The sequence below is a fragment of the Anneissia japonica genome, unplaced genomic scaffold (genome assembly GCF_011630105.1).
Source record: "Anneissia japonica isolate Jap-2015-1 unplaced genomic scaffold, ASM1163010v1 scaffold287711_len853857_cov187, whole genome shotgun sequence".
Classification (NCBI taxonomy): domain Eukaryota; kingdom Metazoa; phylum Echinodermata; class Crinoidea; order Comatulida; family Comatulidae; genus Anneissia; species Anneissia japonica.
Genome location: NW_022753410.1, coordinates 323,400 through 346,834, shown reverse-complemented (window position 1 = coordinate 346,834; position 23,435 = coordinate 323,400). Strand labels below are relative to the sequence as shown.

The following is a 23,435-nucleotide window of genomic DNA, read 5'->3' as shown; positions in this document are numbered from 1 at the left end:
ATATATATATATGTGTGTGTGTGTGTGTGTGTGTGTGTATTTGTTTAGGCCTATACATAAAACATTACTATTTTGATTTAAACATATTTCTCTGCTTTTCTTCAGTTACAAGAGATGTATATAATTATTTAATTTTAATTTAAAATTTAAACAAGCCTGTTATTGCAACGACTGCTCAGTTCGAACCCAAATCCCTGAAAAAAATTCTGGTGGAATCGAACGCATGACCATAAAGTTAACTAGTCTGGTGTCATACCACATTCTGGTGGGGCGGATCCAGGATTTGAAAGAGGGGATTCATTTTCCCATAAACCCAAAAATAAAAGAGGGCCCGGGGGTCCCCGGGAAAAGTTTGAGTCCTGGATGACCGGAAATCAACATTATTGAGTAGTTGGATACGTAGTCTTTCTTCCATAGATTAATGAACTGATAGGCCTGAAGAACACATTTCGTACATAAATTATTACGACGTCGAGCCAAAACTGTTTTTAATTGTATTTAATTGAATGCTAGTTGTTCTAAGTCTATTTTGTCTGATCTGCCAACCTATGCCTAGGTAGGTTACATAGTTACCAACCTTAAATAATTGAAATACGTGATTTCAAACGCGGGCCGGCGGCCATCAGAGCCCCCGCCGGGGTCCAGGGTCGGGGCCTCGGTGGGGTTCTGGGGGGGGGGGCGATAACCACTGGGCGTTTAAGCTGTTTTTAGGGAGTGTTCATTGACAATATCAGCTACATAAACAAAAATATTTTTAATAAAGCCACGTACAATTAGAGTTTCAATGCATGTTTAATTTGAGCACCCGAATTATGTACACAAACATTCATTACTCACAAACATGCGGTGTTGAACCTTTCCTAACATTCGACACTCTTTCTACCCCTCCTGTTATACTCCTACACCCCTGATTCTTAATTAATTTGTTTAGAGGGCCAACATTTATTTTCAGTTGGACTCTGAGTTGGACTCACGGGAAAAAAGATAAAGGGCCTATCTGAGTACCGGTAATTAAGCAAGTCGTTATGCGTTTTGTAATTTCAAATTCTACTTTTTGTTACAATATATTGTAACAAGTTCTGTAACTTTAAGCAAAGAATACGTACACAATTATCAATATTCTGTTCACATCCTAGTTGGTTAAAACAATAAGAAATTGCATTCGGTGTATAATAAATGTTAGTAATATAAACTTTAAAAATATATATAATACGCATACTTTATAAAACATAAATTGACCTAATTTTCTGATAGATAAACAAATTAAATAAAATTAATTAAATGAAATATATTTAATGATATAGGCGTAATTGCTACCATGAACCGTAACACATATCGGTAATTTAAAATAAAAGTAGGCGTATCGTAGAAGAGAATCACTAATGAGCATTGACCTCAAAAGTACTGTAGAAGTACAGAAATAATACTTCCGCTACTTGCCGGGGTGTTTTTTGTGGATGCAGAGAAATATGGGTATATAGGTGTGATATCGAAATTCGAAAAGAGGAAACATGTTATAAAGATATCCTGTTTTCTTTCCTCTATTTCTTATGTAAACCCGGATTTAAACTTTCAAATCTTTTCTACAATGTGTATTTATGCTTCATCAATACTGTATTGCGAATGCCTCAATAGTCAATTAGTCAATTGATTGAATAACGCTTTTGTATCATCGGCACACCTTTTTAGTGTAACCTTACAACGACTAGACAATTGTTAATTGATATAGAGAAAACACAAAATAAAAAAAAAAGGTTCTCTCTTTTATAGAGTATAATGAAGATAACCTTATGGAAAAAATCAATACAAAACTAGGAGGAACAATGCATCGAAAAAATGGGGGGAAATAGCCTGGGGAATAACTCTCTAGGTAGAAAAAAATCCGTAGGGAAAATTAGCAGGTGGCAAGTAGCCACCGTAATAGTGCTATATTCTGTAAAGTGAAACCTTAAACAACTTTGATTTTAAGTCTACTAAATTTAAAAATCTTCCCAGGCTTTTCCAGATATAGCTAGAAGTAACTTAATCTTTGGAGTTTTTTGATAGCAGATGATTTTTTTTTTCGATTTCAGTGGGTTAACCCGACTCAAAGACAAGCTTGCATACAAACATAGCATGCACATTCATCCTCTATACAATAGGAGCCATGTTCACACGCATGATCTTTTTAAAATTACAAAATCAAAATTTTGAAAACACTTTTTTTTTGGATGAAGTTGAAACTAATACAAAAATAAATTCTTTTGTATTTAAAATATTTTTTTTTTAAATGAATTAAGAAACATTAGAAAATTCAAGATTAAATACTAGGACCCAATAGTATTTTGTTACGTTTCTTCACAGAGGGGGTTCGTCCGAACCCCTTGAACCCCCCGAATACCACTAGAACACTGAGCTTTAGTAAGTAATTGCCGAGCCACGTTGCTCATAGGGCTTATTCCCAGTTCCTGTAGCGTGAAGCGGATGAGTGTGTGGTACTACTCCTGGGTGGGAGTTGGTCCAACACCGGCTGCTCCCACTAATTTGCTGGTACCCATTGCAAAAGCTGGGTAGACTGAAGCAATGTAAATAAGGGGCCTTGCCCAATGACACAAGTAAAATGCACAGCGATGGATTGGAACCAAACCTGGAGGAGGCTGGGGAAAGAAACTATTTCCACTGTTCCAAAACGCTTCCAAACTGAGCTCTAGTGGCTACTGTAGGGTTAACATAATGATGTTTTACCCAAATTAGGGATCTTGAAATTTGATCTTATATTATGGTTCTTTTGCAAACTTGTGCCCATCCGAGACAAACGCTTTATCAATTTAGGCTGAATTTCCGTACAATGCAACACAATTTTTACGATTTTTTTTTTTGAATGACCAATTACGAATAATCTGTATCTGGTCGGCAGTACGAATAGCGGATTGTTAGAACACTAATAACGTACATACTTCAATGTTTTTAATTAAATTGACCCCACTGCCGCGGCCTATATATAGATAAACTTTAATGAACTTTCAAAGAAAAATATTAAGAAACTTCTCAACAGCTTCCTCATACGAAAAAAGGTTAAAGCTTTTGAGCTAAATTGAATGTCAGTGTTAAATGAATGGACTTTACAGTATCACTAGTATGCCAAGCTGTGTAGGGGCTCCTCTTAAAAAAAAAGAAGCAATGTACCCGTAAGTCAACCACAAGTGCACAATTTTATAGACTTCAACTTGTCATTGGATTTAAGTATCCTATATCCATTTATTTCCACATCAATATCAATACATAAAATTTCGCCGCTAAACACCATGAGCTTTAGGGCTACTGCATGTCAACTTACGTGCAAAAAAAATCCCCATTTCAAAACCCCCCTTTCCCCCCCCCCCCCCCCCCCCCCCCTAAAAAAAATAATAACAATATCAATAATAATAACAATAAAATTAACAATAATAATAATAATAATAATGATAATATTTTGATCAGTTGAAAACTAAAAAAATTACCATTCCAAAGCCAAAAGGTTGAATCTAGGCAAAAGTTAAAGGTAAAGTTAGGAGAACAACAAATAAATCGAAGCATCATTGTGCTGAATTCTGTCGTGCCGTGGACTGTGACCTCTACCGCCGTAAAGAAGCGCTTTAGGGCCTAGTATCTACAGATTCAAATCATTCCACGACATAGGCTTAAATGAACCACAAAATCGAAGTAACCCTTACTCTTCCAAAAGATGCAATGCGTTCTTTAAAGTGCACACGAGCTAGAGGTGTACACTGGATCTTCTTGTTCGAGAAGACCCGGTTCTACCAACCGAAACCTGGACGAGGGGTGACCCAGCGCCGATGTAGCTAGCGGCTCCCCTGCCTTACCGCTCGGCCATTCGACTGGCAAATCTGCCAATACTGGGACCTGGTTTTGAAGGGAATTCGTTTCAGTTAATGGTTCGATCACTCGTTTATAGCAACTCTACTCTATCCTGAAGTCCAAAATAGGAATACTTTTAGCAATGATCCTGAACCATTTTACATTATGGTTCCAAAACATATATTTTTAATTTTCACTGAGAAGCTATTATCTGCACGATAGTACTACTTTAGCTGCTAAACGTTAATTTGTTAATTCCTTATGCGGTTTCATCCCGTGTTTTATGTTTTGCCAAAAAGTATTGAGGAGATATGACAGCTAAAGAAATCGTTTAATACTTTAAGAGCATGATGAAAGTTTTAAGTATTGGACATTGTTTTGACCTGTTTAGGTTCACCGATAAATCACGCCAGTATGCGATCATGTCCGCCATTTTGAGTGACGTGATAGAAAAAAGCACGATGACTTCTGTTTGTTTATCAACTGTACGGAAAATATTTTCTGTGACACTGATGAAAGATATGATTCGAACATACGATTAATAGCAACAGTATGGCTTGGTATATCTACGTATATAGCCAAAATTTATTTTAACAGGGACGAGATATAACGTATATGTGATTCAATTTAATGATTATTTAACTAGGGCAGTTTAGCACAGATGAATTGCGTTACAATTTGACAGTTCCAAACCCAATTTAAATTGAGTAAAATGATGAAGATGATAATGATGATGACGATGATGATAATGATGATGATGTTCATGGTGGTACTGGTGATTGTAACTGATGATGATGATGATGATGATGATCATGATGATAAAGATAATAATAAGGGTAATAATAATTATAACGTTGACAATAATAATTAATAATAATAATAATAATAATAATAATAATAATAATAATAATAATATAAAAAGAAGAATTACAATACGCATAAGAACAGTACTTTTGAAGAAATACAACCACAATACTGTATTAACTACTTATAATATATTTGAATTTTTATTGTTATCTAATTACGTGCTTTAGTCATATGTTCAGTATTTTTGAAATATATTTTATATATTATTGTATTTTTAGCCTTGCAATGAATTGTGTGCCACCTAGTGTTTCCATTTTGGACAATAAATGAAATCTTGAATCTAGAACCAAAGTTTCTGGCTTACCGTGTCTAAGATCAAAGACGTTGTCTTCGTCTTGCTCGAGTTGAGTAATTTTGTGAGGCGTACCTTCTTCACTGTTTTCCCTATCTCGTCTTTCGGGTTCGATAATATATTCTGCACCTTGATATTTGAATATGCCATTCTGAAACAAAGTGTGTGAGACTGATTCTCGAGACATCGGGAATTGTTAGGAAAATGATTAAAAATGACATATTAAAGAAAAGGAAGAGACGATAACGGCAAAGACCACGATGATGACGAAGACGATTATGATCATAAGTATGCTTATACTTGTAGTCATTTGGTAAAAAAGAGCTCATAGACACATTGCACTGTATTTATGTGCTAGTCAAGGCACTAGATATTATGATGGATGACGGCGATACAAATTCCGAAGAAACTTTATTGCCTGTTATAGATAATAATATGAAAACAGAAAATCGAATTTCTCGGCGAAATTCGAAAAGTCAAAAGAAATTTACAGATGACAGTGATGGCAATATGATGATGATGATAATGATGATGGTGATGATGATGATGATGATTATGATAATGATGACGACGACGACGACAATGACGATGATATTCATTATGATCCTTAACATCAAAGCACAAACGTCAAACCATAGCGTACTTTTCTTATATCGATGAATTCCTTCTGTTTAACTACAAAAAATTATCTTCACAACTTTGAGTGTTCAAATTTAACTTCTTCCCCAATCCGACGCTGCGATCGTTTCCGATGCGTTTACATGCTAACGCTGATAAGAAAGCGTCAGCTGGCTTTTTATAATGACCAGCGCAATGCATTCCTGTTCTGTGTTTCCACGGAGAATGGACATAGTAATAATTGTCATCGTGCACGTAAAGGACTTTTGAAAGTGTTAGATAGAGTTCAAATACTTAATAGCGTTGGGAAATTAAACACAGTTTTGACAATATGAGTCATTAACTAATCAATAATTTTATTACACACTTGACAATCGTTGCATATTTAGGACAATGCTATTAAACTTTTAATCATCGCATTTATGTTTAATTCTGAATTGTATATTATTTATAAATATACTGTTTTATACTTTGTGTGTAGAAAAAAATAGACAAATTATTTTGTTATTATCACTATTGATAATAATATTATTACTGTTTAATAATACTCTTTTGTAATAATAATTAAATTAATAATAATAATAATAATTATTATTATTATTACGATTATTATTATTATTATTATGCAAATTTATTTAGAAACAACATACACTTACCATTCCATCACATGTACTTATGGCAGCTTCAGATAAAGCGTCGCTTACAATACTGCCAATATAAAAGCATTGTTTTTCATGTGATGCGCGAACGTTCACAATTCCATCCTCAGTTGCTGTCTCCACTGAGAACGCCGGGCCGAGTATGTGCTCATTTTTGGTCAAATTTAGGACCAGGATGACACCTTCAAAATTAAGCCCAAAGTACTTTCGTTCGTCTTGTTGTGGCACTGCATTTCGTCGCATTCGGTTGAAGTCTTGCTGGATCTCATCAGCCTCGTTATATAATTCGAAAGATACAAACGTTCCATCCTGGGTGGAGACAAACGGGCGGACTATATGTGTACCACCTAGATCTACAAAAGAGATTTACAAGACATCATAACTGGTATGAAGAGACACTCCCAGTGATACAGTATAAATATGATATAAACTATAATGAGAATAGGCCTAATAAACAATATTTTGGTAGACCATCACTAAATTATACATCTTGGTTAAAGGTAGGCTTTGAGTCTGAGGCTAGTTACACTGTACTTTTTCATGTTCTTGGGCAATAAGACACAATTTCGTAACAGTCAGCCCCAACTATGATGGAGGTCGGGTGTTGCAGACCTGGATTGTAAAGTCCCTTCCTGGGGCTCCTCTATTTCAAAGTTTTGGATGCACCACTTGTTGTTTATGTACGCTAACGGAATGACCAGTGTAATGCGTTTTTAACTCTTTATATTTTAATATGGTACCCATTAGAAATTAAACGATTTGTATATGTATAATATATATATATATATATATATATATATATATACATATATATATATATTATGTATATATATATTACTATATATATATAAATATTTTTAAGTTTTTAAATTCAACACAGCAATAATGATATTGATTCTTTATTATTGTGTCCTGCAAAAAATTGTGTCGTTTAAAATGAAAACACAATTATTATATGTCCGTGTTTAAGAACATTTATGTCGTATGACATCTTCACCATTGATTCGTAGGTAAAATACCACGCCGGCTCATCGACTCCATCAAAGCACTTGGATTAAATATAACTGGTAATATCCAAATAATAAAATGTGGTACAGTTTTATCCACTATCTTTTTGAAGATTGACCACAATGCTACAAACACAAACAACTTGTCAGTATAACAATCTTGTACATTAAAGCTACCCTTACTTGCCCATGTGTCTCGACCAACAACGAGCGTGATTACGGGATTACAAATCTGTCTATCCCTCCTCTGTCTCGATAAACCCGGCGTGGGCTTAAAACGGAAAATTTGACTCTACCAATTAAACTAAATCCACAGGGGAATAGTTTGTTCAATTCTTAATAATACCTATCTGAACGGTTTCTATATAAATCGGTACTGACCGCTATAACTTTGACTTCCGGGTAGCTGTCAAATTCTGGTTTGGTAATTAGTATGATCATTGCTAATTGATGATGAGACCCCCAAGTTGAAATTGACCTTTAGCTTAAATCAGTTGCTTGTCAGAGATAGCTTGTAATGAATGCAATGCCTATTTAAACATAATTAATGCAGACCGACTTTACGCTATCTACGAATCGCATTGATTACTAATTGATCACAGTTATCATAATTGAATTAATTTATCATAAATAATTCAATTATTACTAGAATTCAATCATTGCTAAGAATTCAAATACATATAGGTTTTTGTGCATGTATTATTTTGCTGAGCTGATGGCATTGCGATACAGGCCTAACAGGAGTGTGTTCACGACCACTCATAAAAATGGAAAGTTTCTTCTCCTTCCTCAAATTCTCGATACGTTTACTTATGTCGAGGATAAACATTCTTAATAAATTTTGAATATGCCATGAGATAAGTTACCAAAATATGATTTCCGATGTTATGTTTGGTCATGAGGCCCTCCTAAGGATGACAAGGTCCAGAACATGGCTCGAACTTCGCCATTATAGTGGAGACCTACTGTGGACCCCGTAGTGCGGATGTATCTACCACGCGTACCGTAGCTTGCAACAAGGTTATGATATCCAAATGATATATAATATTGGTTAAGTTAAATCTATATCAGAGCCCCGTTCTTCATCCGAGATGTCTCTATTTAGGCGTCTTGTAGTTGTTTTGCAAAGACACATATTTCCGTTTGTAAATTAATCGAGAACTAAAGAAGATATATATTACAAGCGTGAATTTGTTAGTAGTTCTTGTAACTTAGTTATACAAATGATCATGCGTAATCTACAAGGCGACGTGCAGACTATTTGGCTATAACGGACTGTAAATGATAACGTAAATATACCGTTATAAGTCTAATTGCACGGGTGTTGCTCAGAATCTAGTTTCCTCAATGAAAAGTACAAGAGTCTGTAATTCGTTGAGTAGGAGGGGGGCCCGTTCATGAATGATAGCGTAAAATACCGCTATATATAATAATTACCTAGAATTTGCTTATAGTTTCGTCATTGAAGGTATGGTACAAGAATAAAAATATATTATTGTGGGAAGGAAATCTACCTAGGATGTTTTGGAAAATATTTCGTTGACCGACCGTCAGTTAGTGAGTTGTAGTCTCAGTGATAGTATTGTATACCACCAGGCTTAAACATTGCCGACAGGGAGTAAAATCTATCTCACAAGGGGTCCAAACCAGAGAGCCACCTAAAGCATTGGTCTGGGCCCGGAACAAAATCCCTGATGGTGTTCATGAGAAAAGCTTGCATGGTGTATAGTGGTCCAAATTGTGATTTAAGACCAGGATATCAGGGATTGGTAACTTTGTTTTGAACGGCTAATTAATGTTTTAGTCCGAGGACTTCACCATGTTGTCGGGTCCATTCTTATCCGACGGGGAGAGGAGGTCATTTTCCCCTAGACCCTTAAAGTATAGGATTAGTATTGCTTACTACGAGAAGGGCCCGCCAACTTGGAACACGGTGCAGTGACAATAATGGCACTCGTGTTGGTCCATTGGCAACCAAGAGTTCTCCTATAATATTGCAGGAATTAACACTTTCAAGATTTATTATTTCCTTAAGTTCAAAATAATATTTAGAAATGTGGGAAGTCAATGGCCTTTAACATCCGTAGTATTTATTTCGACAGTTATGGTCATAAATAAAAATTAATCCGAAATGTAATAAATATTCACACAGCAACAGCTTCAATGGTAACAACACGGCCTCTTCGCACTTAGGATTCCCACTATAACATAAAAGTACAAGCTGAGATATAAGCCGTGGGCTCAGAGAAGAGGCGAAAGTGGTTGTGTGGTCAGCTCGGATCGAGCTGGCTTTAAAAAAAAAACAAAAAAAAACCCGCAACTCCGTCCGCAAGAAAAAAAAAAAAATCTGTGTAATCTACAGTTTGTCGGACATAATACAAGCCTTTAAAATTCCTAGACTCCCCACCTCCACCTCTGGACCGCTTATGGGCAGTCCCTGAGCTATAACCAATTTAGTTAATTTCTTTATTCTGCTCGGTGGTCTAATGGTTATGACACCAGGATAGTTATCTGGAGTTCGTTGGTTCAATTATCACCCGAAAGTATTTAGGAACATACTGAATATTTAGTACGATAACACATCAGGTGGGGCAAAACACCACTCCTATAATATTGAAACAGTGTTTACATTTATATTTTTGAAAATGTGTTTACTTTTCCGGTGAAGGAAAATTATCGTGTGAAAATATTAAGCATGCCAATAAAGGGAAGTGGTGGTTCCTGTTGCATGTACCTGTTTAATGGACCGCTGAGTATTCTCTTAACGATAAAAAAGAAAATCGTGATAGTATCATACTCTTTACACTTTAAAAAAAAATAAGAACCAGTAACATTTTTGCCCAGGTTTATTTTTTGGCCTATTTCAGGCTCAAAATGTTCTTATTTTGTTCTTATTTTACATACTTTTCAAACATAGAAAATTATTATTGTACAGCAGTATACACTGCACTGTAATGTAGGTAAAAGTGGCCCCAGGAATAAATGGCCCCTGAAAAATATCCCCCCAGAAAAAAGGCCCCTGTAAAAATGACCCCAAACGACAGGTAGCACACCTACCGCTACTGTACTGTAGAGAGGGTATTACATAGTCTTTTGCACATAAAGTACAGATATGATTTATGGCTTTTCTACTTTTTCTCTAAAAAAATCATTTGACATTTTACCTATGAGCTTCAATTTGTTCTTATTTTGTTCTTAATTTTTAAGCAATTTCAGCCTTGGTGTTCTTATAAAAAAAAATGTATTGGGCCACTGAAATTTACAAATAAAACAAGAAAACGAAAACCTGAGAGAGAGCAACAGCCAATCATGTCACCACATGGCATTGACATACTAAACACGATGTAAGGGAGTTTGATGGGAAGAACGCCTCTTCCCATTAATCTCTAATTCCAACATCAATTGAATTATTTAATTAAATATGGAAGCGGTTGAAAACTTGGAAAGTGTGTATTTCAAAGGCAAATCCTAAGACTACTAGTAATCGGAATGGAGTTCAGTAGACTTTAGTCTCCATTTATCAACACCCTGCTTATGCCATTCAACTGGCAAATTATCAGGGATACATATAATTAGGCATATCTAAAGTTGTTAATCATCCAAGGCTAAAAGGTGAAATATTATGAATTTCTCGCGCGTATAATTATTTTATGTGCTTAAATCGCCGAATAATCATATCCTTGGTCTGGATTATTATTGGTCTAGCGTAATTTTGAGCCTGTAGCAGCTCACTCAAATAAGTAGGGTTAATGACTATAATATTACGTTTGTAAAGCCAGCAAAAATATTCAAAAAATTACATGCACTAATTAAAATAATTAGCTTTAGTAGTTTTAACTGTGCATTAATCGCTTGGCAGTACGTCAAATAATATAATGAAACGCTCAAGAAGCTTACTAATCTCTTATTCACTTGTGAACGCGTGTACATGGTGCCTTTTCACTGATCATCAAAACTCATGCGCGGAATAAAAATGTACTTACCTTGATTTTCAGTTTGACTTCCATATACCGAAAGTACCTGAAAAAATGAAAATAATTATCGTAATACTATTTGGCGATTTACATTAATGGAGCTGGTTGCTCAAATTTATTGTTGATATATTTTATATTAGTTGATGTTAATAATATTATCTCTACACAGATCCTGTCTTCAGTGGCGTAACACAAAGGTTCGACGTTTTTTTACACGTTAGTGCTCCTTAAAGAGGCCCTGCTCTGCCAATGTGTGGGACTCACATCTTGGGTTTTTACAGGCGACTCTTTTAAGGCCAACTCAGACAGCGTCGGCCGACGCAGCCCGATGCGATTTGTTGTCGCGTCGGGTCTGTGTGAGTTGAACGCAGACGCGATGGTGTGCGTCGGGGGCAGTCGCGTAGTAGAATATTAAACGTGTTTAATATTTCTCACGACGGCTTAAGACTGTCCCCGACGATAAATCGGGTCGGGCTGCGTCGGCCGACGCTGTCTGAGCCTCTAAAAAGCCCAACATAGATCCCTATTCTCTACTACTTGGAAGCATTCTCTTAAAAGCTCACAATTACATGCAAACCCTGGATTCCGTTTCAAATTTTTGATTCATAATCGTTAAAACGCAAGTGAACTAGAGTATGCACTGTAACGAGAATCATAATTTTGAACAATTTACCGAGCACGTTCTGAGCAAGACAATACGTCTTAAAAATTTTTAAAATATAGGCCTAATACATAATTATAGCGATACGCTATTCAATCTTACCATAAAAACTCCGCAGGCTGTATAATGATTCTAACTCACTTTGTATTTATTCACATGTAGTTGAGATGTAGTTTGACAAGTGCGTAATACGCCAACAGGTGATAATTTGAAAGTGCATACGTTTCAAATATAAGAACCCTACAGCATAGGTTTCCTATGTTAATAGGGAAGAAAGGGAGTCAACAAAAATAACCTTAAGAAGATTATTGGTTAAAACTAAGTTTTATCAGCAAAGGTATCGAAATAAAAGCGACAGTTATTCAATGAGTGTTACTCGAGAGTCCAATAAAATCCGTTATCAACTATTATAAAGCTGTCGTTATAAATTTAATAATACATGGCATCAATTTCAAATACTACTGGCCTATGTCCAGTAGTTCTCCAACAAATAGGCCTAAACTAAAATCAACGTCATGTGATCTCAGCAGGTTACACTACATTAGGCATAACACAGATGACTGCAGTCGGTCAAATGTCAAATCATGGCATACTGTTGTATGAAATTGACGAAAGTATCGACGAACTCACTGATTTTACTTCCTATAAACTCTGCCGCCCTGTGCCACAATTCGTTCTGTCAAGACAAAGATTTGATTTTCATGTTAAATTCAGTGTATTTGGCCCCTTTTAAGGAAGTTGGTTTAGATGGCCGCCACTTTAGAAACATACTATTACTTACAAAATCGTTTGCGCGTGGGGTCGGGGAGGGGGAAAATACACAAGAACTGAAAGGCTTGTGACACCGGCCTACATAATGAAACCCAATGGGGAATATATGGCTGTAATACTGTAACATCAAATTAAGTTTGTCCAATAGGAAATTACATCAAGAAAATCTCAAAACTATAAACCAGGTTTGTATAGTTGAACTTACGGTCGGTACTACTTATCATCAGATTAAAGATACCAGATGTGGAAGTCATTTCAAACTATAAAGCTTGATATCACGTTTATTGAGGCCAGTAGGCCTACTTAAAGTTCAAGTTTTGCTCACGTAGTTTTGGGAGTCGCCATTATAGAAAAAGATGAAAGACATTTAATGTCTTCCATGAAAACAAAACGGTTGATTTTAATTATCAAGTAACTTTGTGTATGGTCTGCATTGCACACTGTGATACCATGTCAATTTGGTGGGTCCGTATTTGCAAATGTTTTCTCAAATAATAATGTAATTAATAACATCAACACCGCAAACCTCGTTTTATGTACATGATGCACACTGAGATGACGTCAGAATGTTGCTGTACACGCCAGTGACGTAACTCGTGGAAACAGAGATTAAATGTATAGTGGCATAATATAGTATCAGCGGACAACTGGAACAATCTGACAACCCACCTAAAACGAAAGCCCACATACGTACGTTTAATTTAAACTTTAATGGTTGTTCGGGGCATTTGTTTATAACTTACTATGATAAAACAGCACACAATGCATCTATAGAAAACCTTTTTTCTCTTTTTAATGCTATTGATAAGTGGAATGCATTTACCTAGTGAGGTGCTATGACAATTATTGAAGTGTCCAAACTGGAAAAAAAAAACACCTAAGCCTTCACTATGCAAACAATGATAAGCCCTCTGCAGCAACCAATGATGGAAGAGAAAGTGGTCAAAGAAGTTAGCGGCTTATAAACTCGAATAATCAAGTTATAAAGTTGTTACAGATCTGGTTCGGTAATCGACAAAGTCACCAAGGAGGCATTACTTCAATGGAGTGTGTTAGCTGTTTGTATAGCTGTTCAATACAGTGTATTTATTTTATTTTGGTGTACTGCACTGTACTTTGAGGTTTATGGTAATTAAGTGCTCTTAACTGAACTTAACTCAGTGAAAAACATGTTTTCCGCTCAAATTCAATTCACTCTGTGATATACAGTACCTCTATCATGGTTTTAGGAATACATTTTGCAAGTACTTCATATTAAATCTGACTTCAATTACCGTTAGTCCAAAGTACATCATTAAATAAGTTCAATGACACAGAGGGTCTACATAGAAGTAACAATCCCACTCGTTTACGTGATTCTTTTGCTAACGATTGCTTTGCCATTTTCGAAGGATTTGTTATTACCGAAATTACAACTAATCAAAGTGCAATATATCAATAAAATGTTTAAGCGATTCGCATTTGAGTTCTTAAGTGTATTATACAAATTTCTATTGAGAGCCTAGTATTTTGGGGGGTACATTTTAAAAACAGCGTGGAGGATTTATAATAATAATAATAATAATAATAATAATAATAATAATAATAATAATAATAATAATAATAATAATAATAGATGGATTTATATAGCGCAAATAAACGAAGTCTCTATGCGCTCGTTACTAGATGTTGCACTTTTCAATAACTTTTTCCACCCCTGAGGGTCAATTCATGTCCTCTGCAGCCAGTAAACCGGCGCACTTTCCTGTCCACGAGAGGGGCCGAATGAACCAGTACACCGGGGTAACCCCCTACTTATATCGAAAATGTACCGGTACTGGGTTCTTTAAAGTGCACATGAGCATTTGTGTACACTGGGCCTACTATAGTCCTTATCCGAGAAGACTTGTTCCACCACCAGAACTATAGGTGCGAGCTGGCCGCGAATCTGTGCCGATACGGTATTGTTGGCAATGATCACGGTGCCCCTGCCTTAACCGCTCGGCTGTTTGGCTCGCTCAAACGCAAAGCTCCACGCAATATTGTCCCGTTTTGGTGACACGTTTAAAAGCTAAACGTGTTTAGACATACCTTAATGTGCTTAGGAGCTTGGCGTGTTTAGAAATAAATGTATTTGACATCATAAATAGCCTACCTAAGCACATCTAATGATACACGTCAGCAACACATCAGGCCAGGCCTAAACACGTTTAGCTTTTGAACGTGTCACCAAAATACTGTATTGCTTGTAAATTAATAAGCCTATAATAACAGGAGGCTTGTAACAATAAATGGATTTTTTATTTTATTTAAACACATAATGCATGTGTTTAAATAAAATTAAACATCCATTTAATTTTATTTAAACACATAATGCATGAATACTACTAGCAAGATCTGTTGTAATTCCAATTCATTGTTAGCAACCATCAGTGAATCCAGACTTAAAATGGGGTTCAATTTTCAACCATTAGCCCTATGGAGACATAATGCTAGTGGTGTGCGTCTTAGTTACCGTAAATTAAAAGATGAATGTTTACATTTCAACAAACCATAGGAATTAATTTTTGCCCATAACCTATAATTGTGTGAACACATGAGATGACTATTTAAATAATTAGCTATTCCTTCGTCGAGACATAATTTCCATTCAATGCTGTATGACGTCAACGATCTAGCATAACATCAAGTGCCTAGCTTAGCTATCTTTTATCACTTTGTATCGAAGCTAGTGAAATGTACATAATATAGGCCTAATTGGATATTCCCAACTTGACGATACTCAAAAAATGTCTTGCAGTAAATAGTCAGACATCCCAATAGACTAATATGACTCGAATAAGCTTGATATTCTATATATACACATATTTAAAGGGAAAAATCTTTTGTGGGTTTTTTCTCCCTAATGATTATAAAAGAATGAGTTTTATACAGGGTTTATATTCTAAAATTTTTTTGATAGTTTTAAACAGTTACTTTTTTATGTAATTCAGATGGTCACAGCCAGGCTATTGATACTGTAGCTATAGATTAAGGCACTAAATGAATGCTGAACAGGTCACTCATGATTCACTGCAATGTAGTTACATTTATGATACAACGGACTATTGTGATAAAAAAAAAATAGCCGAATCATGTTGGCCACGTCGCCAGTACGTACCGTATCGGTAGATGGTAACGTACTCGTGGTCACTCACACCATCTCACATGCAGTACTGTATATGAGCGGTAAGATGCATTACTAGTAGGATATAACTTTCACCAGTATTAACAATAATTTATACAGATTTATACATTCCCTAATTGTTTTTATTATATGCGCATTGCCATGTGGTCCACAATGCTTAATAAACCTACGTTTTGTAGTTCCAACCGTGAATGCAGCATACTCAGGTACTCATACCCTGGATAGAGAATAAGCGTCTTAAGTAGGGCCTACACAGACAAATAGCAAAAAAAAATGGAAATAAAAAATCTTCCTTACATCTTACCAGTGCATTAGTAGGTATAAAACGCACTAAATGTCATTCCATTCACTAATAATATATACTAATATTATTGCATAGTATAATAACAGTATGTGCCAATACTATTCGGTACTGTACTATATATATGTAACCACTGACAAGATAAATTTAAGTCAACTGTTGCATATCATGTTTACCTTCAATACACTTTCCTATTTTATCCCAAGTACTATATATAGTCGTTTTTCATAGGTCTACACAGTGGGAAAAATATAACACTTACAGGCAAAGTGCATTTCAAAATTTCTTGCTCCTATGTAGTAATTTAAGCTAAGCACCATAATGTTATGCTAGACAGCTACGCAGTGCATGGAACTACAAGACTATAGAATACCGTAGAGTTTGCTGTCGTACTGAAGAGATAATCACGATTTCTATCACTTTATGTATGTTTACATTGTTTGCAATGAGTTCGTTAATTTTGATGTGTTCTTAAGCATTTGGCTCTCTGTTATTATTTGATCTGATAGCAAACTAATGCGAGCATTCGACATGTTATCGCCCCGCAATATGTCGATGAGATCACATTCTTGGCTTCATTTTGAGACAAATTTATGAGTCACTGTCGGAAAATAATACAACTACTTGTCGATGTTAACGTTTGATGTTATTTTGGAGAATACTGTACGAAATATTATAAACATTCTTCGTATAGATCAATTTACTTACAGTAAGTTGCAAAAACGTTCATATGTCTTCGTCTAGTTGTTATGAGTATTTTTATACAAATACAATCAAATATATTTGTATTTGTTATTTACAATAAAAAAAAATCCCAATTAAAGACATGAAATGTATAGAAATATATATATATATTAACTTAGGACTTGTATTCCTAAATGTGAAATACCCCTTAGGCCTATAGGCTTCCAAGGACCATCGAAACTAATATAATATGTTATTTTATATATCGTTTTTTTTTTATTCAAAACTTCAGACGCATAAACAGCATGAATGACATATGCAAGTGTATTGAAGTTACGATTATCATATTATTGGGACTTGTGCCCAAATAGACAATGTTTTTTCAAGAAGATATAAATATTGTATAGTGAAATATTTAAGCCAAACTTACTTAAGCAATACCGGTACATATTTTTATATTAATAGGAGCAATGCCAAATTAAATTTACTATAAACATTAGCAAAATAAATTAGTTGTTTTCTCCCTCTATAGATAATTTTCCATCGAGAGTTTTGATAGCCTAACCACACTGACACACTACTTACACATCCATCCTGTGTATAGCGTAAGCCAAAAGTAGAATGATTATGCATTTAAACCAAACTTATTTAAGCTATACCGGTACAACTTTAAACTTAAATAGGAGCAATGTCAATTTTAATTTGTTATAAGCATTACATTCCCAGCGAAATAGAGAGAGTTTTGATAACCTGTAACCGCACTGACCAAACAATACTTACACATTTACCCTGTGTATAGAGTAAGCCAAAAGTAGAATGATTATAATGTTTGGATTTGGAAGTCTTGTTGTCTTACCTATCAACTTTTCCAACTTCGATTATACTTTTAAAAGGGTTATGTCAGCTGACTTGTTTCAATTTTGCGCGTACAGTACATATCTGTCGAGTGCGAGTTAGGTAAGGGACTTGACCTCATAACATGCTACTGAATTTTGCTTGCTTGTTTGAGTAAGAAACGTTGCTTTAAATACTGTACCTCATCCTTCAAATTGGACGGTAAGCCGTTGGTCCCGTGTCTATTATTAGATACTGACCAAGGTAATCGTTGCACTGCAGGGGTCGTTGCACTGCAGGGGGCGTTGATCACAAAGGGCTTAATCTAAGTTTCTTTGTTGAATTTCAATAAGAACCATATACATAGGCCTATACATATAACATTTACAACATAACTGTGCGTGCCCAGACAATTCACGTTTCATTACAACCAATCAAATTTTAATTTCAACAGACACGTGGGATGAATACAGACCTGGCATTATGAAATCTGTTTGTGACGAATAATAATTTTAAAGTTTAGACACTACAGAACGAAGGCAAATAAGAGGCAATATGTCCGCTGGGATCTGTACATGATGTATTTTAAAATAATAACCGACAGGTGCCCGAGATTTAAGAGTTAAACTAATATGTTTGTAATTTAGTGATTTTGTCAAAATCATTTAATAATATAATTTGGACACCTCCCCTTAAATGTTTGAAAGAGAAATAATATTGAGCCCTATCAACATTCATTAGAAAGATTATTAGTTTCATACAAAACATGTATTTCATACAAAACACGATAGCGCTATACAATCTTAATTTAATTTTTTCTTGTCAAATGCTAAAGACGAGTGCTTCAAAAATATGTGGTGTTCCGCACGTTAAAAGTCAAATGGAATAGTGTACTTCTTTGGATTAAACAAATAATAATAAAAAATGAATAAATTCGCAGTTAACCCTCATAATGTGTATTTTAAAAATAGGTTTTGTATTAAAAATGATTCACAAACGTGTTTTACATTACCTTTAAATTATTGGTATGTAGGTGAATTTGTAATATAAATGGAAAGTTCATTCCAAAGAAAATCAAATCCAAGATTCTGCTGTAAATAAACCATTATATCTCGTAACTACATTTTATGATCTGAAGAAAGACTTAAGTTGTGAACCTGAACAAAACCTGACATGAAACATTGTAAATAACAATTATGAAAGATTTTATTACTGATTATTTCATTGAGTTGAATAACCATTACCTTAACTCCGTGGTTTTTATAGCTAGTTTTCCTTAATGTTTTAAGCATGTTTTTCTAATGAATTTAATATGCTTGTAGCAGTCGACTTTTCCTGATGTTGGAATCTAACTATTTTGATCTTTAAAAAATGTTGTCCTTATACAATTAAATCAATTCAATTCTCTTTAAACAAAATGAATTAAAATAAAGGAAGCCAAGACCTGCTATCAATTGCTCAAACTAACTGAGTTAAAGCTGAATACTCTTTTAGATATTTTCGACATGTTTCCCTGATGTTGGATTCTAGTTACTTTGATTTTTAAAAGATGCTATATCTATTCAAAATCCCTAACATTAAAAAATGTTAGGGATTTTGAATAGATGCTCTCCGTATGCAACTACATCTATTCAAAATCCCTAACATTTTTTAATGAATTAAAATAAATGAAGTCATCATGACTGCTGTTGATTGCTCAACCAACTGAGTTAACGCTGAATACTCTCTCAGATATTTTTTAATGTTATTATTAAAGCATTGCACATTATGCAATAAGCAGAGATATTTCATATTATCGAATTAGGTATGTGATAGCCTCTCCTCAGGAGACTTTTAAATAATGCTATACGGTGGGTTGACAAAATGTATTGCCCCGTCGAGAATCGAACCAAATACATCTCGATTATCGTTTGGATATTTTGCAGTACAAATTAAGCTATAATCTTTTGTACTCCCACGAGATCACACATTATGTTCAAAACAATTAAATAAACAGATAAGTCAATATTAATTTAATACTGTTGCCCATCAATTAGTTATGTATAGCGAGGCTCATAATAATTGTGATATCGGCCGAGAGTCACTCTTTGTTTTGTAAAATTTATCTTCATTAGCAGGCCTGTGTAATACTGTTTTGGTTTTATCCAAATTTAAAGTTGTAGTAATAGTAGTAGATGTTGACGATGACTACGATGACGACGACGACGATGATGATGATGATGCTGATGATGATAATGACGACGCTTATGGCGAAGAAGTAAATAGTTATAAATGATTGTAGTGATAAAGAAAAGCAATAAAATATGAAAATAAATTTTCCGACACCAGCGGAAAAACTCTTTGTGTCAAGGGGCGTAGGTACACCCCAATTGGTGTCACTCGGTCGGCGTAATAATTTCAACCTATTGCATTTCCTCGTATGGAATCATAACCGGACCCCTTTTCTCGTTGCGGATTGTAATTACCTCGCTCCGTGCACCGATAACTCCTTGGAAATTCTTTTTCTCGCCTGCCACCCCTTCCTCCTCCAATACACTAGGGCGCTACGGCACCCTGCCGCTTGGCTTGTTGGCCACTTTTTAAGAATTTTTACTATGGAAATTAATTTAGGGACCGATCGTGTGCGACGGTCCTTTTGCCTTTTGTCGTAATAAATCACGACCGAATCACACTATATCCGATCATGTGTTACTTTATTGTGTAAAGTGTGTTGAGGGTGACGGTCAAGAGTGGGTGGGCCTTATAGTTAATTCTTAGCCCAGTAGACACAAATGTTTCTCAAATATGTTATTTATAAATCATATTAAGTAGAAACTGAACGTTCTCAGTCGGCTTTTCTCTAATCTTTAACACCATGCGTTGCTGCCTATTTCCTGGTAAAATTGAACAAGGGAAACTTGTAATTATTTACATCTTGTTAAACTTGCTCACTGCCACAAAAGGATGTATTCCGTATCAGTAAATTAACGACACCTTGTCGCCTTGTGTTTTTGATGTCCTCGTTTAAATCTACAATATTAACCACTTTGCATTTTGTTTGCACTGTCCATTTGATTGCTATCACACAGGTGACAGATTTGAACCAAAACACTCTTTAGTCGATTCCATGAAGCCTTATTCTTTCCTGGAGGAAGCAACACATGTTAAAGATAAAATGCTCTTATGAATTATCAATGTCATTATTAATTTGTACATTTAGAGAAAAAACGACTCTCGAGAGTTAATAAATTTGTAACTAAAGAAATAGTTTTTAACACTTAACCCTTGATGAGGTGTATCACCAGAATAGATTGAAAAATTAGGCCTGCCTAGATATATCGAAAAAATAAGTCTTTATTCCTTAAAACCCAGGCTCCTAAGAAACATAGTCTAAACTATAAGGCATTGAAGGGTGTTTGTAGAAATAATCGGAAACGGCTAATGCTTGTTATTAGCAGTTCACAAATTCATTCAAAAAACCCTTCAATTTATTTGCACAACATATCATAGTGATATTTTCCTTCCGGAGCCTGGCTTTAAATCTGTTGCATACTATCTTTTTCTGACCCTTCTACGCCACTTGTTCAAGTGCTATGAACAGGCGAAAGCATGTCCTATTTTCTCCAACTATCACCCGGCCCGATTTCCGGATTTTAAATGGTTTCCACATGTTTATTTGTTTATACTAAAATATTAATGTACCAGTACACACTGTACTAGAGTGTAGGTAAAAGTGGCCCCGGAAAAAGTGGCCCAGGAAAAAAAAGGCCCCTGAAAAAAATATCCCCAGAAAAATGGCCCCCAATGGCCTCAAATGACAGGTAGGTACACCTATTATACTGCGAGGGTATTACATAGTCACACCTACTGCACATTTTTGACTTTTCTAGTTTAAAAAAAATAAAAATCTCATTTGACATTTTACCTCAGCCTTAATTTGTTCTTATGTTGTTCTTAATTGAAGCAATTTCATTCCCAATGTTTTTATAAAATGTGTATTAAACGTGTTTATTCTTAGCCCAAACAAATGTTTGAGACAATATTACGTATGGTGAAAATTCTCAACATTGTTTAGTTAGAATTTTCAAAAAATCTTATCAGAACTGAGGTAACAACTTTAAATAAGTATTTAATTGGTTCGCACGATTTTCCTTGATAAAATGTTATCTTTAGACACATCGTTTCAACGGGTTGAAAAACACATAAAATACCAATAAAACGAAGTCCTCACTAAGTGATGGTAGCTTTTGAAAGTAAGTATTGTTCCACTGCTCTCTGGATGGAAGCACACAATTGAATGTCCTTTTCTCTATTAACTACATACTGATATACAAAACTTCCGAAGGTTCCCAAATGTTGCTCCAAAATCTTGACATTTAGGCCTATTACACACCCAATAGTTTCAAACAATCATCCCCTGCATACTAAAAGATAATAGGCAATGCCGTATGGACAGCTATATTAACAGTTGGGACAGCCCCACACAATTTTGTTATTGTGTCCACAAAAAAATGGTAAAAATGATACGGTTTTATGCACAAAAGTTTGCTGCGGTTTAAAATCATTTGTTTTTGTTCGTACGTTATATCCAAGCATTGATTCTACAATTTACTGCACATTCCTTGACTGGCCGTGACGGATTGCAATTCACAATTCACATCTATGCGCGCTCACAGAGCGGTACTACGCACGAGTATGACGTCAGCCCCTGAGGACAGTTTTAAATCGTGTTTATTAATTGAACATTTGCTTAATCATCAAATTATAAATCAATAACCCCAAGATAACACCAAGCTATATATCTTCGCGATTCCCAACATCATTTGATGACCTTAACCTTGTCAGACGCTAAATTTTACCGAATATTGCTGCGTCAATTTGTTTAAGTCAACTTGGCAACAACAAGAGAAATTTCTTAAATCAAATAATTCATGGTGTCGTTGATCTCATATTTATACGTGTTTAAAATGCGCACGCGCATTGGAATATAATAACCCTTAGGAATGACTATTGCCTTTAGAATTGGCCTCTGAATTTAACATTATATTTTTGTTGTAGGCCTATGTAGAACAATGCATCAGTATTTGATTATCGTACCGAAAAAAAGCTTAGTCTTAGTATAGCATTGTATTGGATATTTTGTCGCTTTGAACTTTCCTGGTTTATTCAAACACACACTTAATGACGTCTTTTAACGTCTTTGCGCTCGATGAGTGTCTGTAATTGCGGTTATCCACAGAATGGTGCTATGTCATACGATGCATTGTTCACACCTCATGAGAGCTATGTAATACCCAAATTTATATCCGGCAACAAGTAAAACCGCTGATGATGTAAATAGAGGTTGCGTTTATAAAACTATAAATTATTGTAGTATTATCCCAGGTAAATGTCTTGCATAATGTGACATTAGTGAGTCGTTTGTATTGATTCACATGTAATTAATCTCTTTATCAATTAGCAATTTTGAAAGTGTGAGGCCTAGGCCCATATTATTACGAAGAGTTAGTAAAATCGCGTGAATAAGAGATAGGCCTTTGGGATTCCAACCAAAATGAGTTCAATCGCAATGCTTGTGTCCTTGGACAATATCTACAACGTTTGTCCCTTTCAACCCAGGAGAATAAATGGGTACCTGGTAGGATTTGGACTATTCAAAACGATATTTAGTAATACTGAATTACTAAATTAGCTACGTGACTAGTAACATTCCTAGGGGAGGAGAGGGGATTGAAGATCGTGTGTGATTGATAATCATTATCCAATGGCCAGAAAAAAAAAGCGC

The 23,435-nt window shown here is 35.1% G+C and overlaps 1 protein-coding gene across 1 annotated transcript in view; it reads right to left on the bottom strand.

Moving 5' to 3' along the window:
* The window catches only part of LOC117122870 (A disintegrin and metalloproteinase with thrombospondin motifs 3-like), a 37,070-nt gene that overhangs the window by 11,485 nt on the left and 2,150 nt on the right, over positions 1-23,435 (bottom strand). Inside the window, exons 2-4 of the mRNA XM_033268633.1 lie at positions 11,264-11,300; positions 6,271-6,626; positions 5,009-5,147 (exon numbers count right to left, since the gene is read on the bottom strand). Of these exons, the coding sequence (XP_033124524.1) occupies positions 5,009-5,147; positions 6,271-6,626; positions 11,264-11,300 (532 nt within the window). The remainder of the gene's footprint in view (positions 1-5,008; positions 5,148-6,270; positions 6,627-11,263; positions 11,301-23,435) is intronic.